The sequence below is a fragment of the Acanthaster planci genome, linkage group LG07 (genome assembly GCF_054643075.1).
Source record: "Acanthaster planci isolate LZ-2023a linkage group LG07, COTS_SCS, whole genome shotgun sequence".
NCBI classification, from domain to species: domain Eukaryota; kingdom Metazoa; phylum Echinodermata; class Asteroidea; order Valvatida; family Acanthasteridae; genus Acanthaster; species Acanthaster planci.
Window position 1 is genome coordinate 20,002,268 of NC_141783.1, and position 20,748 is coordinate 20,023,015.

Consider the following 20,748-nt stretch of genomic DNA (forward strand, 5'->3'; position numbering starts at 1 on the left):
TTTCCATCTGTCAGTCTCCTCTTAATTTTCAGTGGCTTAACGATGACTTTTGAAGATATTTTCTCTCCAGAGAAAATCACTCCTCAAAACAGTCATGAGGCCTCTTTGAAAATTGATGCCTACACTCCATTGCAAAATAGACCAATTTGGAGGGCTGCGTCTGGTCCGATATTTTCAGAAGTACATGCTGGCAGTCCTGATGATAGATTCCATCTATGTGCCACGAAACGCTCTAATAGCAGAGATTTTGACAGCCTACAAATCGTGATTCGGTCCACCCAGCCAATTTAGGACCAATTTGCTAGCATGTAACAATAAGGGCACGGTCCACTGATTCAAGCCCCATTAAAAACTGTGTAAGGTTGCACTGTTCGGGGCCAAATAACATGCACAACAACATCCCTGAGGTCTCTGACACACAAATTAAAGGATCCATGAAATGAAGTTTTCCTAGAAGCAGTTTTTGTTTATCTCTGTACTATGCTTCAATGTATAAAGACTGTTTGACATCCTTTTTGAGCTGCATGAACAGAAAAATGCACTTTTTTAACATTCAAGAATTTCTGGACAAACGAGGGCGCTTTTGCTTTGATGTAAATCCAGGAAGACATGGGTCACTTTGCATGTTTTCATGTTCAAGTTGTTTTCTCCAAATATGCTGTCTAAAAACATTTCTGTGGAAAGGTTGCTTACAGGGGTATTGCCATGTACTTACTCAACATTAAATTGCCAAAAGAAATTAAATCTACGATAGCAGTTTTTCAAACAATCTTGACAATTTCTGTGCACAAATCAATGCAACATTGAGATTCATTGCCTTAGATGACATCATAGATTTGCTTATGAATATTCAAATGCGCATTTGCATGAAAACCCAAAAAGCTCCAAAATATGGGTTAAAATTGTAAAACAAAAATTTAAAATTAGATTAATTGTTACCCAAGGATGCAATGTTAAGGGCTTTAATAAAATATTTTTATTCCATTGTCTCTTTGAATTATTGTCTGGTCCTTTATATTTCAATTTCGTTTTAATTTGTTGTGGGTTAACCAGTTACAGTTTTAATTATTCCCACAAACAAAATCACCCCCAATAAAGTGATTTTTCCGAAGTCTGGTTGTAGCCATTTTTCAAGTAGCAACCCTCAACTTTCTTGGCCACTTAAGATCATATTTTAGCCAATCGCAGGGACTTGATCCTGCATAAAATGGAATTCGAAAAAATGTGCTTCACTTTTTGAAATATATATAGATGATGGCACAACAGGGCTTCCATATGTACTCATTCTGTTGAATGACCAGGGGCTAGTGAAGGAACGCGCACGCAGCCCACGGAGTCGAAGATGGTGCAAGGCCATCTGCACTTCCCAGCCCTGTTCGGGCGCTGGGTGACGTGCGAAGACTTCACTGTGAAACTGAGTGCAAACGAACGGAGAACGCGCGCGTTTTGTTTCACTCGCTGGTTCTCGCCCTAATGCCTTTTACACACAGAATTGTGCCTGTGGCGTAGTCACTTCGGTATTTTATTTTGAGCCTCATTGTGTGTTGTGGCCTATCAAAATTATCTGTGCGAATCCCCTACATTCATGGAGTGAATTTTCAATGAGAATTGTGCATTCCTGATTACAGTTATATCAGAGATCATGCATTGCTAGCGTCTCCATGGTGTCTCAGAGCCTCTTTTAGTTATTTTAATTTAGTTACAACGAATACACAAATGTTTACTCGAACCTATCCCAGTGATACAAAGCTCTTGCCCTCTGAGGACACGTTGACGCATAACCCTCATGACGGGCAAACACCTATCGAATTGTTCCATTTCAGCTCTTACAATAAAACAATAGAAAGCACAACAAAACAGCCCATTGGAAACTCAATCCACCGAAACTAGATTTGTCCAGGAAATCCCCGCTAAAATGAATTGAATTTCGATGCATCAAGAAGTGTTCATGCACAATGGAGGAAGTCAATGGGACGTATGAATAAAAGGTAGCATTTGCTTTTAATGCCATTTTTGAAGCATTTACTTGTGTTTGTATGAATAATAATGAAGCAAACGCTTTTACTTTAGTGCAATAACTAAAAGTAAAAGTATTTACTTTTTACTCTTTAAGCTTGTGCTCGACAAAAAGCAGTTGCTTCATTTTGTACGAATAAAAATGAGTAAGTTCTACGGAATTGGAGTTTTTACTTGACATTTTTCAAGACTGGGTCAGGGCAAGCTTGAAAACGAGGAGCATTTACTAATGTTCAAAATGGCAGCGTTCATGAATGTCATTCGAAAGGAAAATCTGTATGCCTTAAGGAGGGTATCTCAAAAAACCAGATGCAAGCATGTGAAGTTGTCATTGCACATTATGTAAAGAAAAAAAACAACGCGCTGACTTTTAAACGAGGTACAAATACAACAAAATTGTGGTAAAAATAATGTATCGCAAGAATAGATAACACATCATTCAATCTTTGATGTCTTATTTAAATGGATGTACAGGAAAAAAGAAAATCATATGATGGACGATTTTAAAAAAATTCTACAATCTACAAGAATTAAACGTTGCAAATAATGACATACTAAACAAGACAGTTATCTGTTTATAGGAATACGTGTTGAAGAAAGGCTGTTTAAAAAATGTTGGAAATTGAAACGCTGAAATTGGTATTGAATTTTGCGGTTTTAATCAAAAGTCTAAATTTCAGATCCTTAAAATTTCCATTTGGGACACTCAAGCTATTAGTCTGTAATCATAGTGAGTTATAAACTCAAATGAATGCTCTGGATGGTTGGGTAAAGAGTCAAGGTCACTATTCGATGAGAATACGCAAACAAAATACATAATAATAAGACACGACAAACCGTTGTCTGATAGTTAAATGAAGTACGAATCTTCACATGGAAAAATCTATCGCGGAAAAACCTGAAGTGTCCTGTGCTGAGAAGAAAATTATTACAACTTAAGCGGGTGCCCTAATTTGAAAAAAGGCCTCTAAAAATGAAAGACGTTGGTTTTTATTTGTAGAGCTCCCTGCGATAAAAACCACTGAAGATATGTAGACCCTACCATGAGTTAAAAATGAATACAAAAATAAACTTCAGTCCATTTGCCAAACCAATATTTTTTGAAAAACCTAGATTTTCACATCGATGAAATGTATAACCTGATATGCAATCTAAAAAAATTAGTAAAATGTAGTTACTCTTCCCTTCTGTTGAAGGAAAATTTGAGTCTAAGGTAGGTTGGTAGGTTGGGAGTATGAACCCAACCAACAACCCACCCATCGGAAAAGATTTTATTTTCCTGATATATTTGCCACAAAAGAAAGCCTGCTCACGTGCATATTGGAGAATCAGGGTTACAGTGTGCCAGCATTTGACATACATGTAGGCCTACTACTGATGGGGTCTCTTGCAATACATGCACTGTGCATCATTTCCCTCAATCAAGACCCTGACAAGAGTTTTCATGCCCTTTCTCGTGAACTGGATGGCCACCCACATAAGATCAAGCCTCCGCTGAGTATGAAGTATTTTGATCATTGACTCAATAAAATGAATTATGTAATGTAAGAAACACAAAACAGTTAACGTACAAATTTATAGGGATTCAGCATTTTGTACACTAAGGTAAAAATCTGCAATCTTCCGAAGGCCACATCACTAACATTCAATCAATGTATGGAGCACAATATATAAGAGGATATCTTTGACATGTCTTTTAAAGTACAGAAAGATCGACCCTGTCTGGTTTGTGTACGACAGCACACTTCGGCTCTAATAGGTGCTATGGGTTGCCAACATCTGCAGAAGTACATATGTCTTGAACCAGCACGAGTCTTACGTTTTGTACACATTTTTACACTTTAACAACCTGCACATATTATGCCATATAGGAGAATGCTTGAGGCACAATTAAATATTTCGGTACAAATAGCAGTTTTGTGTCTCACCTGATCACTTTTCTGTTTCTGAAGAACTTTTTTCTTTCTTTTCTTAATTTTTTATTATGTGCGAAAGTCCTGTAGTGTAGTGCCTACCTGTATACATTTTCAAAAATTATGTTTGTTTTTTTCAAAATTGGTTTTTATGAAGTATATTTTTCCAAGTTTCTCTTTCATGAAATATATTTTGCAGCTTCGTTATTATGAAACGTTGTTTCTATTTTTGTAAACAAATCGTTTTACAGGATATATTTGCCAAGTTTGAACTTCGGAGATTCTTATTTTAGTTCGTAATTGTGATCTTTTTTATCTCGTAAAAAGAAGTTTGGAAAGTATATCTCCTAAAAACGGATTTCGAAAAAATATACTTCACTTTTTGAAAATATACCAGTATACCTGATGGCACTGCAGGGCTTTCGTAACTGTAAAATCCAAGTCCTGTGTGGCGTCACTTGAATCATAGAGGAAGGACACCGAAGGAGTTGCAACTCTGGCACTTCAAAGTGTTCAACGATTGTCGCCGCCGAGTCAGACGAATAATAGAAAACATTCAAAAATGCCCGATTACTGCCTGCAGATAAGACGGACAAGCAGATCCAGTAATATCTTAGCAATACTTGTAGTGTTTTGATTGCACGTAAATACAAATTATTGCTTTGACCAGGAAATACAGAGAGAAAAATCCCTGATATTAGACCTACTTTGGCCATCGTGAATAAACTTTCCAATGTTGATGCACTGTTCCATAATCCATGCATTTTGTAATTTTACTCTCCTCCCTCCAATACATCAGTTTTCAAAGACTTGGTATGAATTTGGCTAAGACTGGCCAACAAAATGTTGACTACTGTTGGAAAGCTAAGTTCATAAGGAACATAATGCGCTGTTTGATTACAGGGAGTGATCATGAAATCTCGCAAAATACGCTTTTCTGCAAATTCCATAATAAAAATTATTCAAACAAATCACAAAATATTGTAAACAACGTGGCTAGTTATTCCCAAAATAACTCCGGAAGAAAGAGTTCATTAAGGGCAATGACTGCACATGTTCATTTAGGGCGTAATGCGAACAACTGCGCAAGCACTAGATTTGATGTTGTTATGAGATCATACCAAACACCAACAAAGACATGAATATTCAGTTTCCTATACCTCAGTACACAAAGTTTTAAGGATGCAGATTACCAGCGAAAATTGCGGCGGTGATCATAGGGTACAAAGGGGTCTTGTGGTTGTGAAACAGATGGTGCGTAGCAAGCGCTCGCTGCGCTCTAGCTATGGGCATACCGGGCATGCCAATAACGGTAATTGGCCAGATGTTATAGCCCGGGCAGTCAAACTCCAGTATCCTTCCTCTATGCTTGAGCATACGTAGCTAGGCATGGTAGCTAGGAAATGGAACAGAGGGATACCCCCTAAACAAGTCCAATCCTATACACGCTCCAGCCTATTGTTAATTAACACATCCCTCTAGATGTCGGAAAAGAATTCCTGAGATACCAGTATAACAATGACCAACACAAAAGCGGGGGTGCTCTCTGTCCCATAGTTTGAATCAAACGGAGCTATTACACCCACAGTCGGAGAAATGTGGTTTCTGCTTCTTTGCATGCAGTCTGAACATCAGGATCCGATGGCAAACAGGGGCGGGAAAACCTTCAGGGAAAAAAACAAAAATGCGGTATAACGCTGCGAGTTATTACCCGTGCAGTACTAACATTCGTTTCCCAAGTGGGCAGTCACTTTGACAAGTAAAATACAATGGGTAGAATTTATCATTGCCATCTTTGGAAATTTTACTTTTCCTCAATAATGTCGGCTATTTGATAGCTTGGTGCGGCGATGCCTTGACGGGAAAGTAACTTTTTGTCCTATATGGGGCCAGAGAATATCTAAACGCCTCACAGAAATTTAAATTACACGAATATGCCTGTGTTATTCCCAGTTTTCCCACGAGAGAGACACTTTTCATTCAAAAGCTACCATTGGTAAATAAATTCTTTACCTCTTAAAAAAAATGAACACCCACCTGAATGTCTTGAGAGGGGAGTGTTCCCGACAACCGTTGAGCATTCCAATGAAGGCCCTTGGTTCCATCTTCGTGTAGAGGATGCTTAGAAAGCTCAGATGTTGCAGCTTGTGGATTTCACTCGTAAATGCCTCCACGGTCTGCGCAGTGCAAGATGAGTCTTCTTCAGAGATGGTTGTCGGGATGCCCGATATTCTCAGGTCAACCAGCTGAGGTAGGCTTGATAACGCCGAGGTACAATACTGAATTACCTTGACTGGGATTGGAGAGTGCACAAGATTGAGATGAGTCAAACCATCGGCCGATCGGATGGATCTCTGGAGGTTGTCGAGCCCAACTTCGCTAACCTTGTACAGCGAAAGTCTTAATTCCTTCCAGTTTTGCCGGCATTTCATATTGTCACAAATGGCTTGAATAGCATCATCGTCAGTGTTCTCATTCCGCCGCAGATCTAGTTTCTGGAGGTAAGGGTACTGATCGAGAAGTTTCTGAATGAATGCAACCATCGCTCCGGACGGCAACTCTAGTTTGTCTAAAACAACAGTTTGGAGCTGCGGAATCTTCGGCAGGTTTTCAGCAAACCCTTCTCCCAACTCATTTCCGGAAACCTTCAGTTCTTTCAGGATTGGTGTCGCCTTCAGAGCGGTCGCAAGGTGGGCTGTTTGTTCGAATGTGAGACCGTTCAAACTTAGTGTCAGCCTCATCATCTTGGAGAATTCGCCGTCTTCAATCATCTTGAGCAAGTCGCCCCAGTCTTCTCGTTTTGCAGTCACTCCATTCAAGGTCAGTTCGTCCAGCGAAGACTCCTTCAAGCCAGATAGGACAAACCTGAAACTGAACTCGTTTACTTGATGTTTACTCAACTCCTGCCATATGGGAGCTACTGCGACAAAGTCCAGGTCTGGACGATCGTCGAGGTATCTTGGAATATTCTGCCCGCTTGTCTGTAGCTGACTCCGGATGCTCGAGATGTTAATTTCATTCTTCAAACTGTCTCTCATGAAGTTGCTGATTTCTTCCTCGGTACCAGGATAACAATTCAGAAATTCTCGAAACTGTCTACCAATGTCCAACTTGATGCAGATCAATTGAAGCCTCTTGACAGACAGACACTGCATTCCTTCGGGTGGATAGTATTCCTCGCTTGTATCTTGGCGGGATGTGTTTGGGCGACTATGGCCAAAAAGATAGCCAAGAGCTTTAGCCACATAGGTAGACATACCAACCAAACGAACGCAACTGCTGTCACCAAAGAGGGAGTTAAACAGATAATTGAACCGACCTTCACTCTTGCTCTCGAAGTTCAGCTGGAGGCACGTTTCGATTAGACGTTGTATTTTCTGACAATGCTTGAAGTGCAGCTTCCCGCTCAAGTACAGTGAGATGTTTTGGCCTTGCGTGTCCCTGAGTAAACCAATCACATGTGGCAAAATGCGCCGAGCAGCCTCAATGCTAGAAGCACTTGCAAAGACTAGAATGTTAGTGTAGTCCAAAACACGCAGGTCGGTGTTGACCTTTTGAAGATAATTTGTGAACGAGTCTTCGTTGCCACCTTCCAGCAAATGTGCCAGATACTTCCCTGCACATCTTTCTTGAATGCTCTTTAGGATGAAAGAAATGTCTCGCTTGGTTGAAGGTTTGTGACCTTTTATTTGGAGTTCTTGGTAAGTCTGTGGTCGAATGCTCAAATCAGCGTCCCTTGAAAGAAACCCAATCCGTAAACCTTGCTCCAAGACTTTTACTTGATTGGAGCAACGGTAAAAGTCTTCTTCGGAGAAGATCAGCTCCTCTGCGACCCCGCCAAGAAAGCCCTCCAGTCCGACCTTCCCCAGCTCAAGAACCAATTCCTCTGGTTCGAATACCTCTGATACGGTATCTCCTGACGAAGACCTCTTCTTGGCCGTTTTACTGTTTTCGTGTATGAATACACATTCAATGAGGGTATCGAACAATTTGCTGATGGTGGTCAATTCGTCAAATTTCTTCCCTCTAGTTAACTTAGTCAACTGACACAATGCGGTCAGCATGAGTGGAATGGAAGCGAACTCTTCCTTCAAATGATTCTCTTTGAGGTACGCCAGCAACTTGTCTCCCAGTGGTTTGTTCTTACCCCTAAAAATTTTGTGGACATAGTCATCAATGTCTTTAGAGGTGATACCTGTTATTTCCAGATGCCGGTAGCTCTCATAGTCGTCCTTGAAATCATCCACACGTCCTGGCCGAGTGGTAACAACAACACGACATTCAGTCAGCCATTCACCTCGGAGCATTTTCACGATGTTACCACAATCTTCTTGGTCAAGACCTTTTCCCTTGAATTCATCATATCCATCCAAGAGGATGACCACTTCGTCGGGATAGTCTTCACAATACTGCTCAATTGCAGCTGGGGTGATGCGACGCTCATTTGGAAGCATCTGATCTAGTACCGCTTGACCAAGATCGCTGTGTTGATCCAGCTTGCGCATGGGCAGAAAGAGTACGACGTCGTAGTTGCGCAGCAACGCTTCAGGCTTACCAGTGCTCCAATCGTAGGCGTACTTGGTCAATAAGGTTGTTTTCCCACTTCCAGTCCGACCCCTTATCAGTACACGCTTGCCACAGTAGTCAATGAGTTCGTCAGCTTCATAGTTAATGTCCCTGAAGATGGCATTGTACGACTTGAGGGGAACTCTAATGGGGAAATACGCGTCCATAATGCTGATGAGGAGTTGGACATTGGTGAAAACATTATCGATAAGAATGCATCCGGTGGTGATCCATGGAACAAGGGGGACCTTGCTCAACTTCAAGCTGACAAAGTTCTTTAGTGTTTTGATGAAATATTGCTTGTCGAACTCTACATTCTTAGCAGCGCTTCTAAGAGATGTCCGCTGACCTATATTTGAAAACGAAGTGGAAAGATTCACTGACCAATGAATTAAAACCAAAACCTAAGACTGGTGCATATATGGCACAAAACCGAACAGGAACACAAAATTTAAGATCAATTATTCGTGCTGTGAATTCACAAAATTGAAACAAACTGAACTCAAGTGAGCTATGCAGCAAAATTTTTGAGGTCAGATTTACTTCACTTTCGAGTTCACCCAAAACTTGAACCAGCCTTCGGATTTATGACAATGGTGTATTGATGATTAATGCGCCCACTTTACTGCATGAAGTAAATAAGAAATTACAGTTATTCATCTTATAATGTTTGTGCATGTGTAGATAACTACCTTATCTTTTTGCTTCTGACTTGTACGGTCTATATGTCGTTTTGCATATAATTTACATACCTGTGATGTTGTTAACGAAAGGCATCAGATCTAGTCTTCCTGCTTCCTTAACTGCTTCACGCAGTAGCTCCTCACGCTCAGACGGGACTGTTTTGTTCTTCCACTGCAGCAGCATTTGGTACGCCCTCTCATGAGCATCCGTGGGATTATTCATTTGCAGATACTGTAGTGTCGCTTCGCTAAAGCCGATGTACCGACCAATCGTCTTCCAGCTCACTCCAAGCTCACCTGCCAGCCGCCACAGGATGTCGTCTGAGTCATGACTTTGACTTCTCGTGGCCTGCTTCCCGCCAACTTCAGCCATTTTACTCTGTAAGAATGGAATTGATAAGCTCGATTACTTAATTAGGACTGACCTAACTAACGTTTGCAACGGAGCTTTGATGTGTATTATACTTGGTCGTACTACATTCCACCCTCCCCCCAAAAAAAGTTTCGAAACGTGATTTATCAATGACGGGAAATTGAAAACTTTGAAATTTGTATCGCAGGTAAGGAACAAAGAAATGGAGAACTGGGGGCTGACGAAGGAATTGGAACAACAAGGGTGACAAAGATCCGGCTATCTGCTTTAAATTCCTATATCTTTAAGTACAGGCACGAAGTTATGTTGAGTTTTCGGAGAGAAAAACACCCACAGACAAAACGCTCTGCTCTCCAAATCGTATTAAGAACTACATGTGCATCGGAGGGCGCCCAGTAACAATGAAACTATGTGTAATTTTACCTCTTGGCATGGAAATTTTACACACTCATTTTTTGATTTTCTTCTCAATTTTTCGATTGTAAAACGGGTTTCATTACACAATAAATCTTGATGAATCTATGCAGAGCAATGTGGTATTAACTTTTTAACCTTTTTTTCCTGCATCTCCTGCAGGTGCCACGATAGGCCAAGTGACACTCTGTTGCTCGGAAATGTTATTAAGAGATTGTAGCATCCTTACAGAAATATGATACACATCAGCTTTTCACTGGCGTAAAACCATTATAGTGGCAACAGAACAGGTAATATGCTTGACTAGTAAGTGGTACTAGTTATCGCAAATAATAATATTATTTATTACAATTGAAACACAGGCATTAGCTTTATGTAGGGTAGCCTTTGAAGTCTCATTAACTTGTGTACATTAGTTTGGAACGTCTAAATTACACGGAGCATTCAGTCTTGTGCATTACAAGATTAAATAAACATGATTAAATATAAATACTTAAATATAAATGATGACAAGCGTATTCATTAACAAACAGCTTAGCGTAGTGAGGGAGTTCACTATTTTGCATGACACCATAATGATGTCTGTTTTGACATTCCTAGTGCTTTGTAGCACCATAGTACTGTGTGTTGCAAGTTCAAAGGAATTCCCCGGTATGAGAAATCCTAATCACTAATTTGCATGTGACTTGGCCGGATTACGGTGAATTTCATTCATTGACCTCAATGTAGTACCAATGAAAAGAAACCTCATAAGAAGACTTTCCGCATCGAACTTTTGTCTCTATTCCAGGATAACTGAGGATCGTAAAGGTTGTTTTTCTTGGTGAACATGGGTTGCCGCCCCGGTAAGGGATCATGTTTACCGCGCATTGATATTTCCTAACTTCAAAAGTTTAAGGAACTAGTGAGGCCTACGTGACATGACGCTTGCACGCGTGACAGCAGAACAACAGGTTCGATCTCAGACCGAGGGCATAGCGATAAGAGTATGCTGTACCGCTGCCTGTACTTTTACCTCTTAACCTTTTACACCCTCTTAAAAACGCCCACTCCAAGTCTTCAAGGGTGATTGTGCCTAAGCCCTCATCTATCACGATATCTACCACATAGTGTGACGCTTCCGTATACCGAATGCTGAGGTAAGCGGAGAGTCTGTTGTGCTGCATTCATTTTTTTTTTTTTTTTGAGTATTTTTGTATCTAACTTTTGCCCGTGTAATTAATTAGGTCATACAATACTGCCAACGAGTTTTGGTTTCGTTATTGCAGGGTGATTAAAGTCAAGGTCTAAGCCATTCTTAATCTCCTTATTAGTCTTAGAATTCTATAGTCGGCTATTCTATTGTTAGCTACCTGTTGGCTGTATAATCGAGCATCAGAGAGAATCTCAAGTGAGTTGATCTCAACCTAATTCCCTTAGGAGGACGGGCCCTCTCCCCGTTACTCCCAGGAGTGGGAAGTATGGCTGAGGCCGGGTAGTTCGATATGTTCTTGGCAGTGAAAATGAAATATACATGTGTACATAGCCAGGAAACTTCACACAAGTAGTATCCAAAGGTCAAACACGATCAGTCATAGGCGCAGCAACAAATTACCGCATGATTATATATGTAACAAGTGAAAATACGTCACCCGCACCAGTAACACGTGGTACTTTAATAATTAACATTGCATGTGTCCTGTAAGCGCACGCATAATTTGACGGAGCCATCTCATTCCGTGATGACCCTGATGACAGAGGCACACCTGAAAAGTGCTGGCAATGACCAAGTTAACGTTCAAGTAATCGATCAGTACTACGACTTTGTCACATTTACGGGGCTGGATCCCTCCCTCCTTTTTTTTTCTTCTCCTCCTTCTTTTTCTTGTCTTTTAATTATGATCTTTTTGGACGAAAAAGGGGGCGTGTGCCCCCCCCCCACCTGGATTCGCCCCCGACACCCCCCACACTTTTTAACGAGGGAGATGGGCTACTGAATCCCCCCCCCGCCTGACTTTTTCGTGGTGAGAAAACGATTAAGCGGATTGTGAGGAATTTTCGGACTTCCCAACAACCAAAGGCTATTCAGTATCTCTCAGAGAGGGAGAACAGTGAAAAAAACATAAATTTGCCATTCTGGTGTGAGATTCTACATGCATGTAACTATCATACCTATATAAAGTGTCATAGTGTCAGCACCCCTCCCCTCAATTTCCTCTCCCCCATCCTCCCAATCTCGGGCACAAATTTGGGAGCAAGGCAACGGGGTGAGTGTATAACGGTGTGCCCGAGGGTTGATGGAGAGAGGGGGCGTTGGACTGGACAAAGGGGGGCGATAGCACAGAATATATATTAAGAGGACTAAAGAGGTAGGACTAGGTTGTGCCTTATAGTTTCCGATGAATTCTGATGTCACAATAGTGAACTAGCCAAGAGGTTAGTTTACAATTTAAAAGTGCATAAACTGCTACAGCTGTGATGCTAAATTCAAATCCCTCAGTATCTAAGAAGACCGGTGGTCTAGTTAGTCTTGTACCGTAGGCGGGGATTTAAACTTCACAGTGCCGTTTATTAGATGATTATGTCGTGATAGTTTATATCAAGGGGGCTGGTGTGCTTTTATTAATTACCAAAGAACAACAGTGAATTTATAAATCCCACATGGGTAATTTTATTAAGCTTCAATGCCGACCAAAATGGCCGTCGTGTTTCAGTTGTAAGAAATTTATCCGAAATTTTTCTTTTTAAATTCTCTAGGAGGACAAGTGTCAAACTCTCAGTGGCTATAAAAAAATGTTGAAAAAAAACACACTTTGAACTTTCAGTTTGGGGCAAAGCTTCACGTACACGGATACAACGCGTGCCTATACGGTTGTTCGTTCCAGCAAGCCTAACGGCAACATGCCAAGTGCTGTACACGCATGTCGAGAGGTGGTAGGTGGCCACCATAAATTGTACAACTTCAACCATGCAAGTATAGACACATCAGATTTCCTCATATCGGTAATGCTTCCCTTCCAAATGCACCTACCTGATCAACAGGGCCTACGTCTGATGACGTGCCAACGTTAGCCTCATAATGTTTGGAAACATTCCAAGAAGGAGTACCAGTAATAGAATGTACACAAAACTGTTGCCGCCATCGAGGCTACTTGCAGAGAGGCGCTGCCCGTAGATATATGGGCAGTCACCAATCGTATAGGTTGTTATTACAGGCTGTATTCATCCGCCGGTCGAACACTTTCACGTTTTCATGGGTTTTGCCCTTTTAGTTATTGTGTCTTCAGATATGAGTCATGAGAGTAATGAGACAAGGTAAGGTCCGTGATCTTTTACTAGCTGAGGAATAAAGTAAGACGAAAACAAAACCAACGCTATTGACATAAATTATATAGGTCGCACAACAAAGTAGCAAGGTCATTCAATTATTATCAGTCTTAACGTTTTCGTATAATTATGCACATTCCCAAAAAATATAATTGTTCGGAATTAACCGCGCGAGAGTTTATTTGAACGACCATATTTCAGATTAACGTGTAAAAATAGCCCAGTGGAAACCCCTTGAACTAAAAATAGCTCCTTGGAAATCCCCACCATATCATGGACGAGCCTCTCTACTGATGGAAAACAAAAACACTGGAAAAATCCACAAAACAAGTTTCGACGGTGTCCTATAATTCAAAGTTAAAACAGACTGTGTTGCCCGAGATTTTCACTCCTAGTCGGGATGGATTGGTTTCCTTGTACGCTGACCAACAAATTTGTCCCCTTGAAGTGCAAAAGTCAGTCAGTTCAAGTTGGCGATTAATTTTTTAGGAGGGCGTTGAAATCAAAGCTGTGTGTTAGAGGTAAAAGACTTATTAGGTTTCGTGCTGTTCTTGCTTCTGTCAAACGACAGAAGAGTCAAAATTATTTAATCATCATTGGATTAATACGCACGGCGTAAAGGTCAGAATTAAAATGAAAACGGAAGTCATCGTCGCAAGTTCACAACAATAAATAGTGCGTTTGACTCAACTTGAGGTTTCCTGTTAATATAAACATACACCTTAGAAATGCTGAAATCGTTATTCATAGCATCATACCCAAGGTCATCACTATCCACTGCCTCCCCAAAGTTACTTAGCAACGAGGTTACAACCTTGCATGCAGCAATAATACGATTGTAGTGTTATTGTATGGCGTGCTGCTCAAAAACATGGGCTTACATTTACATGTATATGTACATATACATTGCGGCCATGAATATAACGTATAGTGACTAGCCTGACATTGTTGCTTTTAAAACTAATTTGCTTGTAGTGGAGAGAAGGCACACTCCTATTATGGTTGGCATGAACAAATTATTTAGCCAATCGATGACTATTCTGCCGGGCCAGGAGCACGTTTCTTGAAAGGGGGTTCATATCAATGCTTTTTGCTGAATTCTAAAAACACATTTGGGATTTCAAGGAACGAAACACTCAACTAACAATTTACATTTTGTCACCAACTCAAGATTGTGCTTTTCCGTGAATCCCTCGGCTAGTCAACTAACAGTTACTGTGACAGGTTTCATTGAAACTGTCTTCAAATTGGGCTCCAAGACCTTCGTGCTTTGTTCCACTTCCTTTCTTCCCTGTTTTGGCCCGTACTCGTCTCTGTGAGCGTCATGGATTCGACTGTGCCTTCCATTCTGTAATTTCGCAACCCACAATTGTTTGGAAAGTTTACTTGCAGGGTCCATTCCACTAATTCAAGCCCTATTGAAAACAGTGTAAAAACAGCACCGTTCAGGGCCCAATAGCATGAACGCCAACATCCCTGAGATTTCTGAAACACAAGTGAAATTCTTGTCTGGTCACTTATCTTTCAATTTCTTCTCAATTTTTTGTGGGTTAACCAATTACATTTTTAATTATTCCCACAAAACAAAATCACCCCCCCAAAAAAGTGATGTTTCCGAAGTGTGATTGCAGCCATTTTTCAAGTGGTAACCCTCAACTTTCTCGGGCACTTAGGACCATTTTTCAACCGAAGTTTTTAGCCCTTCTGCCCTCATATGAAAACTCAAAGACCCAGGGAGTTTATCCTGGCAACGATTTACACAATCTCACCATTTTGGGGGCCAAACAATCTCCTTTTTCAAAAGATACTGGGGGGGGCACTTTAATGCTAATGAGCTGGTCAAAAATTCTCACTTGAATTAGTGGTCTGCACCTTGCAAGAACAGGGTCATCGCTTTGAAAAGTGCGCCCTCTGTTGGTGAAATGTTTTTAGTGCTACGGTGTGGATAATGTGCACGGGTAACCAAAATAAGAAGTAACGTCTTCGGCTAAGATTATTCTCACTGAGACCGCGATTTGTAGAAAACCGAACATTATAACCGTGCGTTGACCAGTCTTAACTTCCCACATCAAGGCAGCCCCATGGGCGAGGAGTGAGCAGCTAGGCTCTGAGACAAAGATAAAAAGGGGGAAGATAATGAAAACTAATATACATGTACATAAGTGCATCAATATCACAGTAAACAATGTAAGTCATGTACAGTATTTCATGATCGTTTCCACTTGTCTGCAAAAATGAGACATTAAAAAAATCTCCGGCCTGCCCCCCCCCCGTTAAAAATGTCTGGATCCGCCCCTGTGGGTTACCTCAATGTTTCAGGCGTTCCGGATTTGGTTAAGGAATTACTTCATGTTCACAGAGTGTGAAATCCCCGGACAGTACAGAGGCATTATCCTTACGCCGCAGAGCTGCATTCGGAACTAGGATATCGATCATGTTGTTGTATGTAGTTGATATGCACAACATAAATGTATAATGGTAGATGCCTATGTAGACTTGCTTTGGGCGAAGGGGAAGCTTCATGGTCAAGTTAACTAGCGTAGGTGCTTTGGCCTTGCAAGATGTTTCGAAACATGATAGGGAGCATTATAAAGAGGAGAGCAAACATTAAACAGAATCCGTGTGGAATATTTTGGTGGTTTTGTATGCTCTCTGGGGGACAAACCCTACGAAATCACTAAAATAACGTCTGGAAGAATAGATTTTAGATAAATATGTACAAAATATTAATTAGTTTCACATTTTCCTTGTGTCACAGAAAAAATGCTCAACTAAGTCCTGCAACTCGTCGAGAGCGTGCACACACGTGCGTCTGCGCCAAGACCTACCCTGTAAAACATAGGCCCGGGAACCAGTATATCTCATTGGAATCATCAGCCAATAGACTCACTTTAAGTATGAGTTTGCAATTTGGTCAGGTTAAACTTCCCGCTCCGGCTAAGTTAAACTTGATGCTTCACGTCACCGGTCGGCGGGCGGACGGATACCACAACCTCCAAACACTCTTCCATTTCCTGGACTACTGCGACGAGTTAACATTTTCGTCCAGAGACGACGGCGAGATAGTACTCAGACCATCGCTGGAAGGTGTGGATGATTCACACAATCTTATCTACCGAGCTGCCAAGCTACTTCAACGCGAGTCCAGCACGACGCTCGGTGCTGACATCGACGTCACGAAGCGCATACCGATGGGCGGAGGGCTGGGAGGCGGCAGCTCCGACGCGGCCACGACGCTGATCGGGCTGAACAAACTCTGGCGGACTGGCCTCGCCAAGGACCGCCTGCAGTCGCTCGGCCTGACCCTAGGCGCAGATGTGCCCATCTTCGTTTTCGGCAGGTCTTCTTGGGCGGAGGGTGTCGGTGACATACTCACGCCTGTGGAGATACCGGAGCAGTGGTATGTGGTGATTGCGCCCTCATGCCACGTTTCCACGGCACTCGTGTTCCGCCACGCCGACCTCGACCGCAACACGCCCGCGACCACCCTCGAGAGCGCGCTAAAACACGGCGGGCTCAACGACTGCCAGTCGCTGGTTGTGAAACTTTACCCTGAAGTACTGAAGTGTCTGCAGTGGCTGGAACAGCATGGCAAGGCTCAAATGACGGGCACGGGGTCTTGCGTCTTTGCCGCTTTTCCCACCCATGAAAAAGCTCAGGAAGTCTTCGCACAGCTGCCTGAGGACATGGATGGATTCGTGTCACGTGGTTTGAATCTTTCTCCCGTGTATCAAACTGGGATCGTTTCCTTCAACTGAATCTGGAGCATAGTGTACACTGGCGGTTAGCTTGTTTTGTAATCACCCAACTGTCTGAAAATGTTTTATTGCCCGTCTTGAGAGGAGACGCTTTAGGCCCTATGCCTTAGTAGTACTGTTCAATGTCGGGCTGGACATCTCTACGAAATAAATCCTCCGTATACCTACGATTATAGCCTTTATTCAAGTCGGATTACCCAGAATGCTCTGTGGAAAAAAATGCTACCGGCTACAAAAGATGCCGTTTCTCAACAGCGCCCTCTAGGAATTTTTATCTGAAGAGCCTCCTGGCTAGACTGGAATTGTCGGTTCAGATGAACAAGCTTCGTTCCACTGCACTTCCATTTGTGAACGACTGTGTTGCAAAGTGGAAGTAAAGTAATTCCAAGGGACTACGCTGATTTTCACCTTCATCTCTGGATCGCATTCCGATGACGTTTATCCTAGCATTCTAGGGAAATTGAGTAGACGAGTGAAGTTGGGGAAATTGGACTGGGTGAACCAGTGGTAGGGTGTCTGATGATCTAAGTGGGTTTAGGATGGTCAGAATATACCAAATAGTTTGAAACAGAAAGCTACTTTGATTTCTTTTGTCTCAGCTAGTCAAGTGCAATCAGAAAAGAATCGAGGTTTATTCTTACTTGTTCTGCCTTATAAAGGCAAATATGAATTCCCTAAGTTTATTTTAACAATAATGCATGTATCAGAAGATACAGTTTTACCGTTAAACCGGTCGAAAAGTATAATTTTGCTCAGTAGGCGACTTTAGACACGCCCACTTACACGGTGTCACATTCATATGTATTAAGCCGCGTCCGAATCACTGGGCAGTGACTTTAAGTTATACACGACTTTGGGGTTTTGTGGCTACTATATCACAGACTCGCAGCCAAGTAATTTGGACAAGCAGTTTGGTATAAAAGTAAGGTCATTCAAGAACAGAGCATGCGTGCCATTCGGCATATGGTCACGCTGACATAAGGCAGACTTCGCACGTTCGTATTGCTGGGTGTGTTAACTTTATGGCGCCTTGCGGGGTACAGATAATACGAGGTACAACCCAGACGAATTTCTGGAAGTATTTTGGAATTTACCTCGAAAGAGGAAATATCCAAGATATCGTGTCGGAAATCTCGCCAATTGAAGTCACCAGGATACAAAATCGGCCGTGGATACGCTTCACATGTGTACGCTTTTGGATCTTCTTCAACTTCACGATGTCAGTTTAATAAACATACAGATACTTTTTCACCTTAATACTTCGAAGTCTTGGGTCAAGACCTTGTCGTAAATGTATGCGGTAATACGCCCTCCACCTGAGAGGACCCTAGGCCTATTCATACTCTCTCAAGTGGGGACGTCAGACATACGAGGCGGTGGAGCGCTCGGCTGACGGCTTTGCACTGCGATTATGCTCGACCTGTGACCGCGACGTTATCACTTCCTAATCCGGTTCATAAGTGTGACGTCACTTCAGTTTAAAGCACGCCCACCGCACACGTGCACTGCACATAGAGTTACACGCATTGATCGCTGTTAACGTGGAACCATGGAACCGGAAGTTAACGCACAACTTCAGCGATTGTCCAATGAGAGCCTGCAAATCGTGGCGCGTCCGCCTTTGTGACGACATCACTTACCAACCGGATAGCGAAGCTTCATTGAGATTTTTTGGTTCGCCAATGGCAATGCTTTGAAACGCGCAAAGTGCCGGCTTTATGATAAAAACATGGCCTTGTATAATGTGGTTTATCTTCTCACTAAGTATCACTATTCACGTGTCTTTTGGCGATATATTTCAAATCATTGGTTATTGTGATCAATTTTGGATGAACGAATAAAGTGTAGTGGGAATATTTTCAGCAATGAGGAAGAAAAAGAAAAAAACATCGAATTGATAACCGCCGCTTGTGTAGCGCATTGAGCGAGCTCGCGCGCATGGCAGAAATGTACCCACAATGCTCTGCGCGTCGTTAGCTGTGACCCCGTGTGACGTATTTCCTTCACTAAAATCTGTGCAAGGCCATCAGCCCTTCCTAGCGGCCCTGTTCGAGCGCTGGGCGACGAGCGAAGTCACGTATTGCAGCAATTTTGATGTGTATGACGTAGGTTTGGGGGATAAATTGCATTTCAGCAAAAGCACGTTCAGCACTTCCGCGTGACGCGTGCGCAGGAAGCTTGTAAGTCACATTTGCCCTTTCCCAGCGCCCTGAAAGGGCGGTGATGGGGAATAAGCGACGAGGTGCTAAGTGCGCACTTGACTCTGTGTGTTTATTGCCAGAGGGTGAACAATAATGGAATGAACTTGTCCGTGGAGACAAGAATATTTTGATGCGTTTTTTTTCGGCGCATGCCACTAATTTTGTTTATTTATCTTTTTGTTGGTGTTTTAGATTTAACGACACAAGGTTTCTGAGGGAAATGCATTCACTTAAACTAATAGTGAGAATTTTCTGGGGATTTTCACACAACATAAACCGTAAATAAATCAAAAATAACCATTGCATCAAGGACACTATGTGACATCTCCATTTAAATGTTACTAGTATAAACAACATACTTTATAGCAAATGAAATGTTATAAATAGCCTTTATCCCGTGTAGTCTGGTGTTTGGAAAAAATGTGAATTCATTATCATGAATATATAAACCTTTTTGACAGGTGGAATTGATATAAATGTTTGCGCTGACAGAAAATATCGCAATAGATGACAATTCAGTTACAATTAGGTGTAAATCTGTTAGTTATCGGTTTCAACAATTCCACGTATATATTCATAAAAAAAAAGAGAATTAATCATTTGAGAATTTTGCACAGAGACGTTTTTAGAGATGTAGGAAGTGTTTTCAATCTGGCTATAACGCACTGCAGCCCCCCCCCCGTTTCATTACCCTGGACATAAACGTCCTAACTGCAACACACCCGTGGGGATGCATTTTGTCTCATCCATTTACGCCACACATGCGTTGGTCCGTAAAATCCCGAAATGGATTTTGGCTGTATAGGCCCACATCAACCAATCAAGTAAACCTTTTCGTTTGAGTGAGTGGAAAGCTAACTCGCGGTGATTGCTTCAAAGCTACTTTTTTGCTGTGAGAGTAGGTCCGAAACAGCCCCAGCCTTTTCCGCCCTATTTGCGTGTTCTTCCTTTGCCACCAATCGCCTAAAAGACTATAAAACCGCACTTTACCAGTCTGTTCAATTGATCGTTGGCATGATGTTTGCTTCATGATATATTTACACCTTTTTCCGAAATGAATTCGTTTTCAAGGCTGATTTCATTAAGCAGGCTTGACACATTAACATGCCTTGTTTTCACTCGAAATAAAAATTATATGCAGTACTTTTTTTTCAACATTTAAACCACATTGAGCAAGGGCCTTTCCGTTAAATCCACAACAAAGTTGGAAGATCGTGTTTACATTTGTACAAATACAACCTTTCATGTCTCCGTGAGGGGTGCCACTGAATCATTCGATTTCCAGCTAATGACTGAGCGCTATTATGTGGTCGTCTCAACAGCTTGTTGCCTCGGAGACCATGGCGGTGTCCGTAGATTTGTGTACCTTACCCTGTTTGCTCTCGTTCGGACTTCCCATTCTAACCTCCTACTGAAATCCAGAGTGCATTCTACTCGGGAAAATTTGCCGTTTCCATCGAAAAGAAAAAAAACAGGAAAGACTCTTTTTCTGATTTTAGCAAATACACTGAAGGTGTG

General features: G+C 41.9%; 2 protein-coding genes across 4 annotated transcripts; one reads left to right on the plus strand and one right to left on the minus strand.

Annotated features, from left to right (window-relative positions):
• Positions 1-2,018: 2,018 nt before the first annotated feature.
• Positions 2,019-9,551, minus strand: LOC110976093 (NLR family CARD domain-containing protein 4-like). The gene is made up of 3 exons (XM_022229082.2): positions 9,248-9,551; positions 5,967-8,844; positions 2,019-5,593 (listed from the first exon to the last, which is right to left on the minus strand). Exons 1-3 carry the CDS (start codon positions 9,549-9,551, stop codon positions 5,506-5,508), a joined length of 3,270 nt encoding a protein of 1,089 aa, XP_022084774.2. The 3' UTR covers positions 2,019-5,505.
• Positions 9,420-19,662, plus strand: LOC110976096 (uncharacterized). 3 transcript variants are annotated; one of them, XM_087138832.1, is made up of 3 exons: positions 9,420-9,559; positions 10,128-10,255; positions 16,030-19,662. In XM_087138832.1, the coding sequence occupies exon 3, from the start codon at positions 16,169-16,171 to the stop codon at positions 17,027-17,029; it is 861 nt and encodes a 286-aa protein (XP_086994958.1). In that variant the 5' UTR covers positions 9,420-9,559; positions 10,128-10,255; positions 16,030-16,168; the 3' UTR covers positions 17,030-19,662. The 3 variants fall into 3 exon arrangements, with proteins under 3 accessions (XP_086994958.1, XP_022084778.2, XP_086994957.1); XM_022229086.2 differs by lacking the exons at positions 9,420-9,559; positions 10,128-10,255 and adding an exon at positions 10,284-11,104; XM_087138831.1 differs by lacking the exons at positions 9,420-9,559; positions 10,128-10,255 and adding an exon at positions 12,025-13,259.
• The last annotated feature ends 1,086 nt before the right edge of the window (positions 19,663-20,748 follow it).

Coding starts and splice junctions, on each gene's coding strand:
- LOC110976093 (XM_022229082.2), bottom strand. CDS start 9,551: ATGGCTGAAGTTGGCGGGAAGCAGGCCACGAGAAGTCAAAGTCATGAC. Junction 8,845..9,247: donor TTTCGTTAACAACATCACAG/GTATGTAAATTA, acceptor TTTCAAATATAG/GTCAGCGGACATCTCTTAGA. Junction 5,594..5,966: donor TCCCCTCTCAAGACATTCAG/GTGGGTGTTCAT, acceptor TTTTCCCTGAAG/GTTTTCCCGCCCCTGTTTGC.
- LOC110976096 (XM_087138831.1), top strand. CDS start 13,198: ATGGGTTTTGCCCTTTTAGTTATTGTGTCTTCAGATATGAGTCATGAG. Junction 13,260..16,029: donor CATGAGAGTAATGAGACAAG/GTAAGGTCCGTG, acceptor CTTGTGTCACAG/AAAAAATGCTCAACTAAGTC.